The sequence below is a fragment of the Lathyrus oleraceus genome, chromosome 1 (genome assembly GCF_024323335.1).
Source record: "Lathyrus oleraceus cultivar Zhongwan6 chromosome 1, CAAS_Psat_ZW6_1.0, whole genome shotgun sequence".
NCBI classification, from domain to species: domain Eukaryota; kingdom Viridiplantae; phylum Streptophyta; class Magnoliopsida; order Fabales; family Fabaceae; genus Lathyrus; species Lathyrus oleraceus.
This window is the reverse complement of record NC_066579.1, coordinates 380,226,359-380,242,168: the sequence shown is the minus strand read 5'-3', so window position 1 is coordinate 380,242,168 and position 15,810 is coordinate 380,226,359. Positions and strand designations below refer to the sequence as shown.

General features: G+C 32.5%; 1 protein-coding gene across 1 annotated transcript; it reads left to right on the top strand.

Annotated features, from left to right (window-relative positions):
• Window positions 1-12,000: 12,000 nt before the first annotated feature.
• LOC127138192 (isoflavone 3'-hydroxylase) lies at window positions 12,001-14,027 on the top strand. Its single transcript, XM_051064586.1, has 2 exons — window positions 12,001-13,139; window positions 13,264-14,027. Exons 1-2 carry the CDS (start codon window positions 12,243-12,245, stop codon window positions 13,867-13,869), a joined length of 1,503 nt encoding a protein of 500 aa, XP_050920543.1. The 5' UTR covers window positions 12,001-12,242; the 3' UTR covers window positions 13,870-14,027.
• The last annotated feature ends 1,783 nt before the right edge of the window (window positions 14,028-15,810 follow it).

Genomic DNA, 15,810 nt, shown 5'->3' with positions numbered 1-15,810 from the left:
ACCTTGGACTGTTACAAAACTCACATTCCTGCAACGCTTCATCATTTATACATAACTCATTAAACAAATGTAACATCTAATGCAACAATAAATCTTTATTACTTCTAAACCTAACTTTGAAACACACCTCTTTGCATCATAAAAAATTGTAAGAAAGTTATCTTCCTAGGAGTCGCGTTCAACTTCATTTTTGTAAGAAATTCCAAACACTGATAAAAAAAATTCCAGTTTTAACTTGGAGGACAATAATCCCTCATACATTGATAATTTAGAGTTCGATGACCCCTGAATAACTGATAAAATTTATGTGTTTTGTCATTCTGCAGTTGTTCCCTATCAAAATCTTGAAGTTCATCATAAGTGGCGTTCACCCCAAAAGCATCCACAACCATGTCGTGAATTAGATTAAATTTTTCTTCATAATTCATACGTGACCGACTACTTGAAGCTTGTGTATTAGTATTCTCTGGTATATTATTCGGTCGTTTTTCTCCATTAGATATCCAAACCAAATAATTTTTCGTAAAACCATTTATTTTCAAATGACGTTCTACTTCATTTGGGTCACTAATTGTACATCTGCATCCACATTTAAGACACTGATCACATCTTACTTATCATTCGCTTCGACAACATTTTTCGTAAAACCCTTCAACTTCTTCCTCAAATTATAGTTTAAGTCCACATCTTCCTCGATATTTTTTATCGTACATCCAACTATGATAGTACTGATAATATTTCATACTGCACATTTACAACATCGGTGCTATTTTCAATCGACCAATTTGAAAATTTTGATCAATCATGTCAAATAACAATCATATAATAAACATTAACTAACAAATAAAAAAAATTTAGAGATTATCCATGATTATTTAATATAAATTTAATATTAATCACAAAGATTAATCAAATTAATAAATAAGTACTTACTAAAAAAATTTACGCATTGTTTTAAACATATACTTATTTTAACTAAAAACTATTTTATACAAACTAGTTGTATTATACTAAAATAATAAATTTATTTAATTTATTTTACTCAAATGTTTACATACTAAATTAATTTTATAATTTACTATATTCATAAATAGTAAATATTGATTTTAGTTAACATTTTTTATTAAAAAAATGTATATATGAAATATTAACTATTTATTGAAAATTATAAATTTTCTTTTAATTTATATGAACATATTTACTAAATACATTAAATATGTTTTAATAAAAATATTTATGAAAAAAAACTATAATTATATTATTACCTATATAGATAATTAATAAAAATATATGTTAAAAAATATATTTATCTATTTTTTAACAAAAATTTACAAAAAAAATATTATTATGTTTTTAACAAAAAAATATTACTAAGACTTAATAAATATATATTTAAATGAAAAATATATTATTATGTTTTTCAATTTTTTAACAAATTTTTTTTATTTTTTTTAGATTAATTTATAACAAAACAATATTTAATATGTTTTTAATAAAATAAATAGAGGATCAATTACAGTTTTAGTCTCCTTATTTTATCTAATTCACAAAAATAATCCCATATATTTCAAATTTAAAAAGTTCTAATCTCCCTCTCAAATCTCTCCGCTCAAAATTTATAACGTTTTGATTTGTTAATATCATGTAACTTATATATTTTATCTTTAAAGGGCCACATATATTTTTTGATCAATTTCTCATCTTTTTACATTGAAAAATTGATGATTTGTCCATTTTTTTAATGACTAGTGGGTTACAGAATTTATTTTTAAAATTTCACAAAAATTCATATATGATAATTTGTCATGTTTCATGAGTGACATGTCATTTAAAAATAGACAAATCATAAATATTAAGTCAAAATATGAGAAAGGGGCCAAAACTGTTTAAATTTGAAATAAGGGGATTACTTTCTTGAATGAAGTAAAATAGATGGACAAAAACTATAATTTAATTAAAAATATATTATTAACACTCAGTGAATATATATATATATATATATATATATATATATATATATATATATATATATATATATATATATATATATATATATATATATATATATATATATATATATATATATATATATATATATATAAATTTAATTGAAATATACTGACAGTGTAAAAAGATAGATTTACACAGTTAATCATAGACGCTGGATATTGGAACAAGTTTGAATTTTATTTTAAAAATCTATAAAGTAATACAAATGGGTGATGATGATGAATCGACAGTGTAAAACTTTTTACACTGACAGTGTATAGTAATTAATAAGTTTTAAAAACTACCAATATATTTAGAGGCAGAACTATGTATCCAAATTTATTTTTTTATTTTTTTTCATATAGAGAAAAATATCAAAACACCGTTAATAAGTTTTAAAAACTACCACTTGGTCACTCAACCCCAAAACTATGGGTGACAAAGTAGGTTGTCCCCCATTTAAACTCGTCCAAAAGTGCAGCGGAGCGGGGCATGTCAACTTAAGTGTCCGAGTCCAAAAATCGTGTTTGTTTCGTTTACTAACGAATTCGTGGTTTGGTGGACTAGACATGTCAAACTTTTTCTTTTTTTAATTTAATTTAGTAATTTATTTATAATTTTTTTAAATAATTTACTATTTTATTTACAATTTGGTTTACTACTTTGTTTACAAACTTTTGTATTTGGTTGATTTTTTATTTCATATATCATTACCTTCCAAATAATAATATACAATTTTAAGAGTCATTATATAGTAAAATATATAAAAAGTTGTAGTATTTTACTAAGCAATAATAAAATAAAGATTATTATTTCATTACTTCTTAATTTTTAAATTCTATCTCATAAATTATTAAATTTCATGGTTGTAACTTGCATCCGGGAGTCGAAGGGACATACATTGGAATGGGGGCTACTAATCCCACTTGATTTTAAGTTTAATTATAGTATTTTTTATATCATTTCTTATACTATTTGTTTAATAATATTTAATAATTTAATACTTGTTTAATTTTTAAATATAACTTAAAATCTTCCTCCTCATAAAATAATGAATTTAAAAAAACATTAATAAAAATATTTTGTATTAAATGATTTATTTATTTTTAAAATTAATTTTTATTTTATTTAAGAAAATTATAATAAATAAAATATATTTTCAATAATAATTTTGTAAAGAATTAAATATCTAATAATATAATATATAAAACATTAAATAAATATTTAATCAGATACATAAAAATGAATATTCTTAGCAACATTAAAAATAAATTTAATCATATAAGAATGTAATTAAAATGTATATGCACCCACATATTAATATTTCTGACTCCGCCCCTGCTTGCATCCATCATCCATGTAAGTGAAACAACATGAAAATAAGTTTTTCAATTCACGATGACGTTAGACGTAAGTATTCAAATTCTAATTTTCATTAATAAAGAAAAAAAATAGTGATTTGACCTCCTCGATACACTGTTCAATTTTAATTCAAAGTAAAAAAAGTTTTAACAAAATGCTCGTGGGAAAAATCCTCCCTGGTCCGCTCCGTCCCGTTTTTAAAACGGGTTAGGCGGAGCGGACCAACTTAAGGCACTGAGCCGAAAAACTCGGGCCGACCCGACGAATTCGACCCATTTTGCCACCCTACATAAAACCTTCTTTTACTCTTTTTTCCCCTCTTTTGCAAGCAGTCAAGCACACCACTATAATTCCGTTCTGCTACCACTTCCGCCACCGCTCCGCTCGACCTCTCATATCATATGTGAGTATTTTGTTATTTTTTTAACTCTACCCCATTGAATTTGTTAATGTTGATCAATTTTGTTAATGTTGAGCAATTTTTGGCAATGTTGAGCAATTTTGAGCAATGTTTGAGCAATTTTTGATAATATTGAACAATGTTGAGCAATTTTTGATAACATTGAACAATGTTGAACAATTTTGTTAATGTTGAGCAATGTTTGATAATGTTATTCAAGTGTATTTTTTTTTTGGAAATGTTACTCAAGTGTATTTTTTGTTAACGTTGATCAAGGTTTAACAATGTTGTTAGAGTTTATATTTTTTCTGTTTTTGTATAACTAAATTGATGATCACAAGTAGAAAATTTTATTCTTTTTCCAAGAGGAAAGAAAGAGATGAAGAAAATATAACTTTTATGTCAGAACTTCAAAGACTTCTTGAGAACTCAAGAATTGAAGAAAATGCTAATAGAGTTTGGCATGATGACATTAAGAATTCTTTAAAACGTGATCCTTGAAAACGTCCTCCAATATGGGTACATCAATTAAATCTAATAATGGATGCAATATGAAGAGCTTATTTGAAATAGGATCCATATCAAATGCATTTAGATCAATATCCATTGTCTAGTAAAGAGGACCATCAAAGACGATTTCAACACACTTGGTTTAATATTTTTCCTTCATGGTTAGAATATTCACCTTCAGAGGATGCTGTTCATTGCTTGCCATGTTATCTTTTTAGCAAAAGACTAAGTGGACGTCCAGGTTCAGATGTCTTCATTTCTACACATTTTAGAGATTGGAAGAAAGTTAGAAATAAAAACTTTCTCTACATAACCTTGATGTCTCTAACATCTGTGGTCAAAGGGTATGATGATGCTAACAATTTGAGAGGAGAATGAAACATTTTCCAAGCACTATTTATGAAGTATTATTCTTATGTGTATTATGTTCATTGCTTTGCTCATCAATTACAACTTATCTTGGTTACTGCATCAAGAGTTAAACAAATTCATCAATTCTTTGATAAGCTAACTCTTTTTGTGAATGTTGTTTATCCTTCTATAAAGCACCATGATGAGTTACAAGCTTTCTAATTAGATGAAATTGAATATTTGTTAGATATTAGTGAGATTGTAATTGGTAAAGGTGAAAATCTAATTGGTACTTTGAAACGTGTTGGAGATACTCGTTGGATCACACTTCTCTTCTATTAGTAGCTTGATAAATATGTATGAAACAACTTGTATTATTTCAACAAAATTTGCAAAGCAATGACTAAATTATGCTTCACGTAGAGATGCTAATAGTGCTTACAATTACTTGAAATCATTTGATTTTATATTCATATTGCATCTGATGAAAGAAATTATGAGTGTCACAAATATGTTTTGCCAAACCTTACAACAATAATTCCAGGATGTATTTAATGTTATGCATTTGGTTTGTACAACAAAAACACATATTTAAGGATTGAGAGAAGATGGTTGGGATTCATTATTTACTTGTGTGAAGTCTTTTTTTGTGAAAAATATGATATTTGAGATTCCTGATCTTGATGATCATTCAACAACAAGATTTGGACGCTCTTGTCTTGAAGAGAACCAGGTAACCTTGAGCATTATTTTATAGTTTAAATATTTTTCACAATCATTGGCAAATAATTAAAAGAGTTGAATAACAGATTTAGTGAGCAAGTGATTAGTTTGTTAACTCTAAGTTGTGCTTTGGTTCCCAAGGATAATTACAAGGCTTTTAACTTTGATACTATTTGCACTCTAGTTGAAAAATATTATCCTATGGACTTCAATGAGAAAGAAATGATTAATTTGCAATTTCAACTTCAACATTTTATTATTGACACTCATCAAGCATCGAGTTTGAACAATTTATCAACTATTCAAGACTTGTGTTCATCTTTGGTTGCAATCGAAAAGAATGAATTTTACTATTTAATTGATAGACTACTTCGCCTTGTCACGCCTCTCCCTGTATCTACGACCACTACTGAAAAATCTTTCTCGACAATGAAAATTATCAGGACAAGATTAAAAAGCAAAATGAAAGCTGGTTTTCTAGGAGGTAGCATGACATTTAATGTTAAAAGAGAAATTGCTGCAAATATTAATTCTGAGACTATTATTGATGATACTGTAGAGCATTATTATAAGGTATTTTTAAGTAATAGTAATTTTTAATCATTCATGTTCAACTTTGTGTTTATTACAATTTAGATATTTTATATACAATGTGGTTTGAATATTTGATTTATAAATTATAGTTTTATTGTGTGGTCACCCCAAACTTTGTAGTTTGGTTCCGCCACTGAATATATTTGAGTTATTTTTTAGTAAAAAATCAAGGTTTTGATATGAATGAGGAGGAACGTGGAGGACACGGAGAGAAATGAGAGTATGAGCGAATTTAAGAGTAATGAAGAGTGAGAGGGAAGAAGAGTGGGTGGAGAAAATAAATATAGTATAATTTGAGGGTTTTTACCTCTCGCAAACAAATAAGACAATTAATTGTACGAAGTGTTTTTCCCCTCATAGCACATGTATCACTATGCTCATATACCTTGTTAGTGCGTGTACATGTGATTGACTTTGTGAGAGATTTTACCTCCTTGCAATGCCAAAGGTGGTCAGAACGGTTACATGTTCCCCTGCCACTCAATAAATGCCATAAGTTAGAATTCCTACAATTTTTTTTTAAATATTTATAAAAAGTCTTACGAGGTAATTAATCCATCGCAAAGTACTATTTAAGTCTTTTGAATTTTCCTTGAATGCTTGCGAGGACTAATGTGTAAACTTTTTTTTTAACAATGCATTGTGAATATTTTATCCCTTAACAAACTTATCTTTTTTGCGAGGGGTTTTATCCCTATCATAAACACCTCGCTAGAGATCAATATTCTTGTAGTGAAGTTTTTATTTGCATTTGCCTAATCAATTCAAAGTACCACTTCTTTACATGCTGAATTTTCTGTCGTCTTTAGAGCTATATAAATTACTAGGGAGCACAGTCTAAGCTTTGGATTGAGAGTGGTTCTCTATTAATAATTCAATCATTTTCAAAGGTATTGTGATGTCTTGGCTGTTGGAACATAAAACATAAAACTGAAAATGGAAGGTTCAACAATGGTGGAAGAAAAGAAGATTGGGGAAGATGAAGTTGAGAGAGAAAATTAGAGAGAATAGAGTAATATTTGGATGAGTATGTAATTTTGCATTAACCTTGAATTGGAATGATACAAATGTATTTATACATTGGGAATAAAAGCTACAACTAAAGTGATTCTAAAGAAAATAAAATCTGTTAATTTTGGGAGGGAAAAAAACAGAATTTTAATTTTCAATTAACACACCACCTCACTTTAGTTGCTCCAAGTCCACCATGCTCAAGCACTTCTTTAGCCTCTTGAACATATCATTTGTCACACCCTTTGTCAACAAGTCCGCAACTTGGTCTTCGCTTCGGCAATAGCTCAATCTAAGCTTTCCATCACCAACCAATTCCCTCAAATAATGAAACCGCATCTCAATATGCTTGCTTCTTCCGTGTGCAATCGGGTTCTTCGCAAGATTTATTGCGGAAACATTGTCTACAAACAGTGTGGTGGCAGCATCATCACCTCATCCCAATTCCTTCAATAGATTCATAATCCACATAGCTTGGCACGCACCTAACGACGCCGCAATGTACTCGGCCTCACAAGAAGAGAGTGCTACAACCGGTTCCTTTTTCGAACACCAAGAGATTGGTGTACTACCAAACATAAAGATGTTCCCCGCCGTCGATTTTCGGTCATCTTTATCTCTGCACCAATTGGAATCGGTGTAGCCAAGTAAATTGCACTTATGCCCCGTGTCCGATGCGGGAAAGAGAATTCCGCAACCAAGAGTACCTTTCACATATCTAAGGATCCTCTTGACCGCCGCCAAGTGAGACACCTTCGGTCTCTCCATGAATCTACTCGCAATACCGACACTAAAAGCTAAATCCGATCGCGTATTGCACAAATACCGCAACGATCCAATCAAGCTCCGGTAAAGCATTGGATCGACATCATCCTCCTCATCACTTTTGGACAGCTGCACTCTAGCCTCACAAGGTGTAATACAAGCATTACAATGCTCCATATCACACTTTTTCAAAATATCTAGAGCATACCTCCTTTGGTGCATAAGCAACCCCACTTTTGACTTGTGAAACTCTATGCCAAGGAAGTAATTCATGATACCAAGGTCTGTCATCTCAAACTCTCTCATGAGCTCACTTTTGAACCTTGAAACACTCTTGTCATGGCTGCCCGTAATCAAGAGATCATCAATATACAAGCAAAGTATAATCACACCATCATTCGTATCCGATCTCACATAAACTCCATGTTCGGATACACATAGTTTGAAATCAATGCCAATAAGAAAGCCGTCAATACGTTTGTTCCAAGCTCTTGGAGCTTGTTTTAAACCGTACAACGCCTTGTGTAGCTTGTAATACTTCATCTCTTGATCTTTTATCACGAAATCGGGTGGCTGCCCCACATAGACTTCCTCAACAAGAGGACCATTCAAAAACGCAGATTTGACATCCATTTGGTAAACCATCCAATTGTTGCTACGCGCAATACCAACAACCAAGCAAATAGTCTCTAATCTAGCCATCGGTGCGAATACCTCCTCATAGTCTATACCTTCTCGTTGCAAGAACCCCTTCGCCACTAATCGAGCTTTGTGCTTGATTACTTCACCTTTGGGATTTGCTTTAACCTTATAGACCCATCGCACACCTATCGGTTTCTTTCCAAGTGGTAAATCGACCAACTCCCAAGTACCGTTTTTCTCAATAGATTCCAGCTCCTCTTTCATTGCACATATCCATTTAGGATCACTTAAGGCTTCTTCCTCATTTACCGGTTCAGATTCGGCCATAAGTGCGAAATGAACAAAGTCACCATCGTTATTCACTTCGTTATCTTGGAATCTTTCATAATCTCAGAGTCTATGAGGCAAGGCTCTTTGCCTCACTGGTCTACCATCATTAACAACATCATTTTGCGCTACTGTAGGTGCTGGTACAACTGTGTCATTAGCCTCAGGATCCGAGAATTCAAAAAACTGCTGCTGCTGTAAATCTTCTCTGTGTAACCGGTTACTGCTATTTGGGTAACGGGTTACTGCTGTATTTTCTGTGAGTAACCGGTTACTGCTATTTGGGTAACCGGTTACTGCAGCATTTTCTGCATTTTTTACTTCATCAAAAGTCACATCCCGGGTTATGACGACCTTCCGATTTCTTCCATCGAATAACTTATACCCTCCAGTAGAGTGATATTCTACAAATATCAGCTTCTCACCCTTATCATCCAATTTCTTCCGAAGTTGGTCCGGTACATGACGATATGCAATCGATCCAAAAACGCACAAATGATTCAAATTTGGTATGAAGCCACTCCAAGCCTCTTCCGGTGTGAGTTTCTCCAGCTTCTTAGTGGGACACCTATTCAACAAGTAGGTGGCTGTAGACACGACCTCACCCCACAATTCCTTAGGCAAATTCTTCCCACAAAGCATACTACGCACCATGTTCATTATTGTACGTTTTTTCCTCTCGGCAGCCCCGTTTTGTTGAGGCGTATACGGAGGCACCACCTCACGCACAATTCCCTCAAGATCACAAAACTTCCCAAACTCACTAGAGGCATACTCACCTCTACCATCCGTTTTGAGAATTTTGAGCTTCCGACCGCTTTGGCGCTCCACCATGGATTTGAAATTCTTGAAAACTCCAAATACCTCATCTTTTCTCTTGATAAGATATGTCCAAAGCTTCCTACTAAAATCGTCAATGAACGTAACAAAATATCGATTGCCACCATAAGTCTCTACTTGCATCGGTCCGCAAACGTCAGGACATACTACCTCAAGTAAGCCTTTGGTTCTTCGACCCGCATCTTTGCTAAACACATTCTTGTGTTGTTTAGCCTTCACACATTCCTCACATAATTCAGTTGGAATACTAATGTGTGGCAGCCCCGTTACCATTTTACTTTGTTGCAACTTTCTTAGATTCCTAAAATTAAGGTGACCAAGACGGTAATGCCATAACCACTCATCTCTACTTGCCGCGGTAGCTAGACAACGATGCTCCATAACCTTTAACTCAACCTTAAAGGTTCTGTTGGCAGCCATTGGCGCTTTTAGAATCAACACACCATTTGAATCCAAAACGCGTAAAATCTTGTCCTCCAACCGAATTTTGTATCCTCTTTCAAGTAATTGGCCAATACTTAAAAGATTATACTTAATTCCCGGTATATACAAGACATATTTGATCCTTGAATATCCACCATTCCTCTTTCTGATCAAAATATCTCCTACCCCTTCGGCGCTTAAAGTAGTGTCGTCGGCAAATTTGACTTTACTTTTTGCCGCTTGATTGATTTGCACAAACCAATCTTTTCGACCCGTCATATATGTTGAACAACCGGAATCCAAGTACCAATCATCTCTCCCTTGAACTCCATCATGAACGGTAACCAATGCATTTCGATCCGAATGCATTTTCTCGCTATTTTTCGGAACAGTACAGGTGTTGTCCCGCAAACTTTCACTGTTGTAGCTGCTTCCCAGAACATCCGTAATGCCATAACTCCCCTCCGTGATCATTACTAGAAGTGTGTCCTCATCATCTATCTCTTCCCTAGCAACCTTGGCTTCATCATTGTGATTCTCGTTCGATTTACCACGACACAAATTTGCAAAGTGTCCAAACTTTCTGCACTTGTAGCATTGCACCTTACTCACATCACGCTTCTTGAAACCATTGCTATGACCACTATCCCTGGAGCTACTTTTACCCTTTTCACTCGTCGAGTGCTTTAAATTTTGCGAATCATTTGAACCAAAATTCTGAAAATTTGATTTACCTCTCGCTGCAAATTTTCCTTTCGACCTCTTATTCTTCTCATTAAAACGCGCTTGCAAAGCAATCTCCGCTTTGGCTTTGTCGGCGCCTCTCTCATCCATCCTTTGTTCATGTGCCTCTAACGAACTTTGCAATTCATCCTTGCTCAAAGTTGTTAGATCCTTTGATTCTTCATTAGCCACAACTATGTTGTCGAAACGCGGCGTTAACGAACGCAATACTTTCGATACAACATTCTGCTCAAGAATCGTTTCCCCACAAGATTTGATTTGATTAACTAACCGGGTAATGCGGGTAATGTAGTCATTGATTGTTTCTTTATCTTCCATTTGTGTTAACTCGAATTGTCGCTTGTAAATTTGTAACCTTACAACCTTCGCTTTGACGGCACCGACATATGCTTTCTCCAAAATTTCCCATGCTTGCTTCGCCGATTCACAATCGACAACCTTCTCGAAATTATCGTTATCAACACAAGAGTGAATCAAGAATAGGGCTTTGTAATCCTTCTTCTTCTCTTCTTTGTGTGTAGCTCTTTGAATGTCGGTAGCCTCTGCCCCTAATTGTGTAACTCCATTGACGACGATCTCAAGCACCTCTTGATAACCAAACAAAACCCTCATTTGTTTTGCCCATTTATCATAGTTCTTCGAATCAAGAATCGGGAGATTGGTGGGAATTCGATCATTGGAAACGGTTGCTATTGTTGCAGCGGATTAGGATCGATAATCAAGGCTCTTGATGCCAAATGTTGGAACATTAAACATAAAACTGAAAATTGAAGGTTCAACAATGGTGGAAGAAAAGAAGATTGGGGAAGATGAAGTTGAGAGAGAAAATTAGAGAGAATAGAGCAATATTTGGATGAGTATGTAATTTTGCATTAACCTTGAATTGAAATGATACAAATGTATTTATACATTGGGAATAAAAGCTACAACTAAAGTGACTCTAAAGAAAATAAAATCTGTTAATTTTGGGAGGAAAAAAATAGAATTTTAATTTTCAATTATCATTCGCAACTTAGAAACCGATGAAATCATTACAAATACACCCGTTGTTATCTCAACATTTACCGAAAAGATAGTTCATGTGAATTTTTTTTTCTAACATATGACATATTTCTTATTCTCTAATATTTTTTTATATATTATATTCTTTAAAAATTATGAGTAATTTTATAAAGAATATGTTATGTTGCCTTTCTTTTAGATTCATTTGCTTTAGAGTGGGTTTTGGTCTAGCCGTCTCTCTTTTTTTATCATATTTTTCTTTTTTTTATATATGACATTCATTTATTAAAAAATATAGAAGCAACGTGCATATTTTAAAAAGAATGATTTAGATTATTTTTATAAAAATTATAGTTAATTTTGTCCATGTAAGAAAAATTAGTTGGAATATATTCTCTCTCCTCTAAATTCTCTAAATTTGAGAAAAAGTGGTTGTTGAAGAATTTAGCTCCTCTTCACTACTCTGCCTACTCCTCCTCGAGTGTTTCTATATATACACACGAGCAACTCTCCAATTCTTAATACAAAAACCAATCAACCAACAAAAAGTGTTAAAAAAATGTCACCTTTATTCTATTACTCTTTCCTCTCTCTAACCTTCATAATAACCATCAAAATTTTACTCCAAACCCAATCAAGAAGGCTAAAAAACCTTCCACCAGGTCCACCAACAATCCCCATAATTGGCAACCTCCACCACCTAAAACACCCTCTCCACCGTACCTTCGCAACCTTGTCCCAAAAATACGGCGACATCGTTTCCCTTTGGTTCGGTTCGCGCCTAGTTGTCGTCATCTCTTCGGCTTCTTTAGTCGAGGAATGTTTCATCAAAAACGACGTCGTTTTAGCAAACCGCCCACGCTTCTTAACAGGAAAATACATCTTCTACGACTACACCACCTTAGGGTCAGTTTCTTACGGGGACCATTGGCGTAACCTACGCCGTATAACAACCATTGATGTTCTCTCTAACAACCGTCTTACCTCTTTTTTGGGAGTTCGGACAGACGAAGCAAATAGACTTATACAAAATATTATAAAGCATGGGGCTTCTAGAGATTTTATCAAAGTGGAACTCCGGTCGATACTGACGGAGATGACGTTTAATGGTATGATGAGAATGATATCGGGAAAACGGTATTACGGAGACGACGGAGACGTGACGGAAGTCGAAGAAGCTAAACAGTTTAGGGAAATAATAAGTGAGATATTGTCGCTGTTAGGTGCTAATAACAAGGGTGACTTTTTGCCTTTGTTAAGGTGGTTTGATCTTGATGATTTGGAGAAGAGGTGCAAGAAAATTGCAAACAGAGCTGATGCATTTTTGGAAGGACTCATTCAAGAACATCGCAGCGCGAATCATGGTAATGGAGATACCATGATTGATCATCTTTTGAAGCTTAGTGAGGTGCAGCCTGAATATTATTCTTCTCACATCATCAAAGGTCTTATTCAGGTAATTAATATAAGAAAATAACAGTGACACCGCAAAAAAAAAAAATAGACGTCACTGACACTTATATGATTATATTTTTAATGTTTTGTTAAGTTAAAGTCTGATAACTTGAAATGGGATGTAGGCCATGCTTCTTGCAGGAACGGACACATCAGCACTAGCTATAGAATGGGTGATGTCTGAATTATTAAACCATCCAGAAGTGTTGAACAAAGCAAAGGAAGAAATAGAGACTCAAGTTGGAAAAAACAAGATAATAGATGAACAAGATTTACCAAAACTTCCATATCTCCAAAACATAATCTCTGAGGCACTTAGGTTACATCCACCAGCACCATTACTTTTACCACATTATTCTTCAGAGGATTGTACCATTGGAGGATTCAATGTTCCAAAAGATACTATAATTTTGACTAATGTTTGGGCCATTCATAGAGATCCAACACGTTGGAGTGATGCTTTGAGTTTTAAGCCAGAGAGGTTTGAAAAAGAAGGGGAAGTGAACAAATTGATGGCGTTTGGGATAGGAAGAAGAGCCTGTCCTGGATTGAGCTTGGCTCAACGTACGGTGGGCTTAACTGTGGGCTTGTTGGTTCAATGCTTTGAGTGGAAAAGAGAGAGTGAGGAGAAACTTGATATGATGGAGGGTAAAGGTATTGCCATGCCTAAAAAGATCCCATTTAAGGCTCTGTGTAAAGCACTACCTATTGCCAATGATCTTATGAAGTGATGAGTGAATTGCATCTTTTTTTTCTTCTACTTGAGGAGAAGCTAGCTTGAATGTTATATTTTATATGGATATGTCAAACTCTAAGCTATCTAATATTGAGAATAAACTATGTATTTTAATAAGTTTGCTTTAATATTAAATATTAAGCTTTGTATGCATTTTTCCTTATTATTAAAAACCTGTCTCAAAAGAAAAAAAAATTTTACTTCAACATACCTTTATATATGTTTTGAACAAATCTCATAAATTTAAAGGTTAAATAATTAAAAACATTAATTTTGATTAAAATATTAATTCTTTTTAATAATAAGTAATAAATGAAACTTAAAAACTACTCCTTAAATTATTTTTTAAAAATAAATTTTAAATTTTAAATTAATTAAATAATTGATATATTTGATCATAATTCAAATATATAATTTATTTAAAAATTTAAAAATTAAAATATAACACGTATTTTATATTACCGGTGTCGGAACGTCGATCTCGTATGGTGTCTAAGGATTCTTATCTGAATTTAGGATTCATTGCTCCTATCCATTCTTTTCAAAATCTTTGGCGGCCCAGACTCCTATGTTATCACCACTTCCACTTGCACACCTTTGATTGATTTGGCATTTTCTTTATAGTAAGTTGAAGTTTTCAAATATTCAAGCTACATAACATCAAATTGCAAAACTGCGTTTTCTTTTTTTGTTGAAAATAGAGTCATTAATTTTTTTTTGTCAACATGTTATATCTACACACTTGAAAACAGAGCCATGTCACTGAAATGTAGCTATCGACACAAATGAAATTCAATGACCTGCTTTTACAAACATTGAAAGAGAGAGGATCGAGATTGTCCAACTTGGTGGCACTAAAAGCACTCAATTTAAACAATATGGACCATAAACTTCACTATGTCTTCTAATAATTGTGCAAACCATAGAAAAAGGAAAGATAAGACAAGTATTTCCTCAGTTTTTCCACAATTAATGATCTATTTAAAAATAAAAAAATGTTTTAAAATAAATGATTTATTTTAATTTTTGATGTAAATAATACTCACTTTTATTATTCTTAATATTTTTTAAAAATATTATTATCTATTCTTTTTTTAATCTGTATAAATTAGTCACTAAGTGACACGGATGGATTAATATTTTAAACTAGATAACCCCAAAATCACAGATGAAACGTGTCTATGTAGGTTGGCAAATTCAATTTCGTTTGAATAAGTCGAAGCAAAATATCTTTTATTTTGCTGGTAGTGGTTTTTTTTTTACAAGTTAGTTTCATATTTGTTTGTTGCTACAATTCTAGAACATTAGTTTTCATAAATTTTTTTACTTTTTAATTTAAGTATATCAGCTTCTAATAAAATAAAACAACTTTGCAGTTAATATTTTCTCTTCTATGCAGTTTTCCATTTTATTCAAACAAAAGAAAACAATTGCTATATGGAATTCCCTTGAAGGACATGTAAAATGGATTCTGAATCAAGTTTTTCAAAAGTTTTTTTATGGAGATAATTATTAACTTTGGACAGTAAAAATGGAAGCTTATCTAAAAGCTTTGGACATTTGCGAAGGTGTGGAAGAGGGAATAGAATCCTCTCCTGCTATGTGTGCTCTGCTATATCTGCAGTGTCTAATCCAATGGTTGAGAAACAATAACAAAAGAATTGATTAAAAACATTATTTATGAAGAGAGAGAAGTTTTGAATTTGGGGAAATCTACATCGTTAAAACTTGAAATCAAAACATATTTAATCTTAATTCATTTAATTATTAAGCACTTAATCAAGTAAGGTAAACAATTTTTTTTTGAAAAGTTTGTCTTTGAAAAACTTACGGTAAAGATTATTCTCAAAAGTTTTTCCTGCATAGGCAATAAATGTTGGTGCAAAGGTAGAATGAATGATGAATGGAAATATTCTATTAAGAGAATGACGGCTAC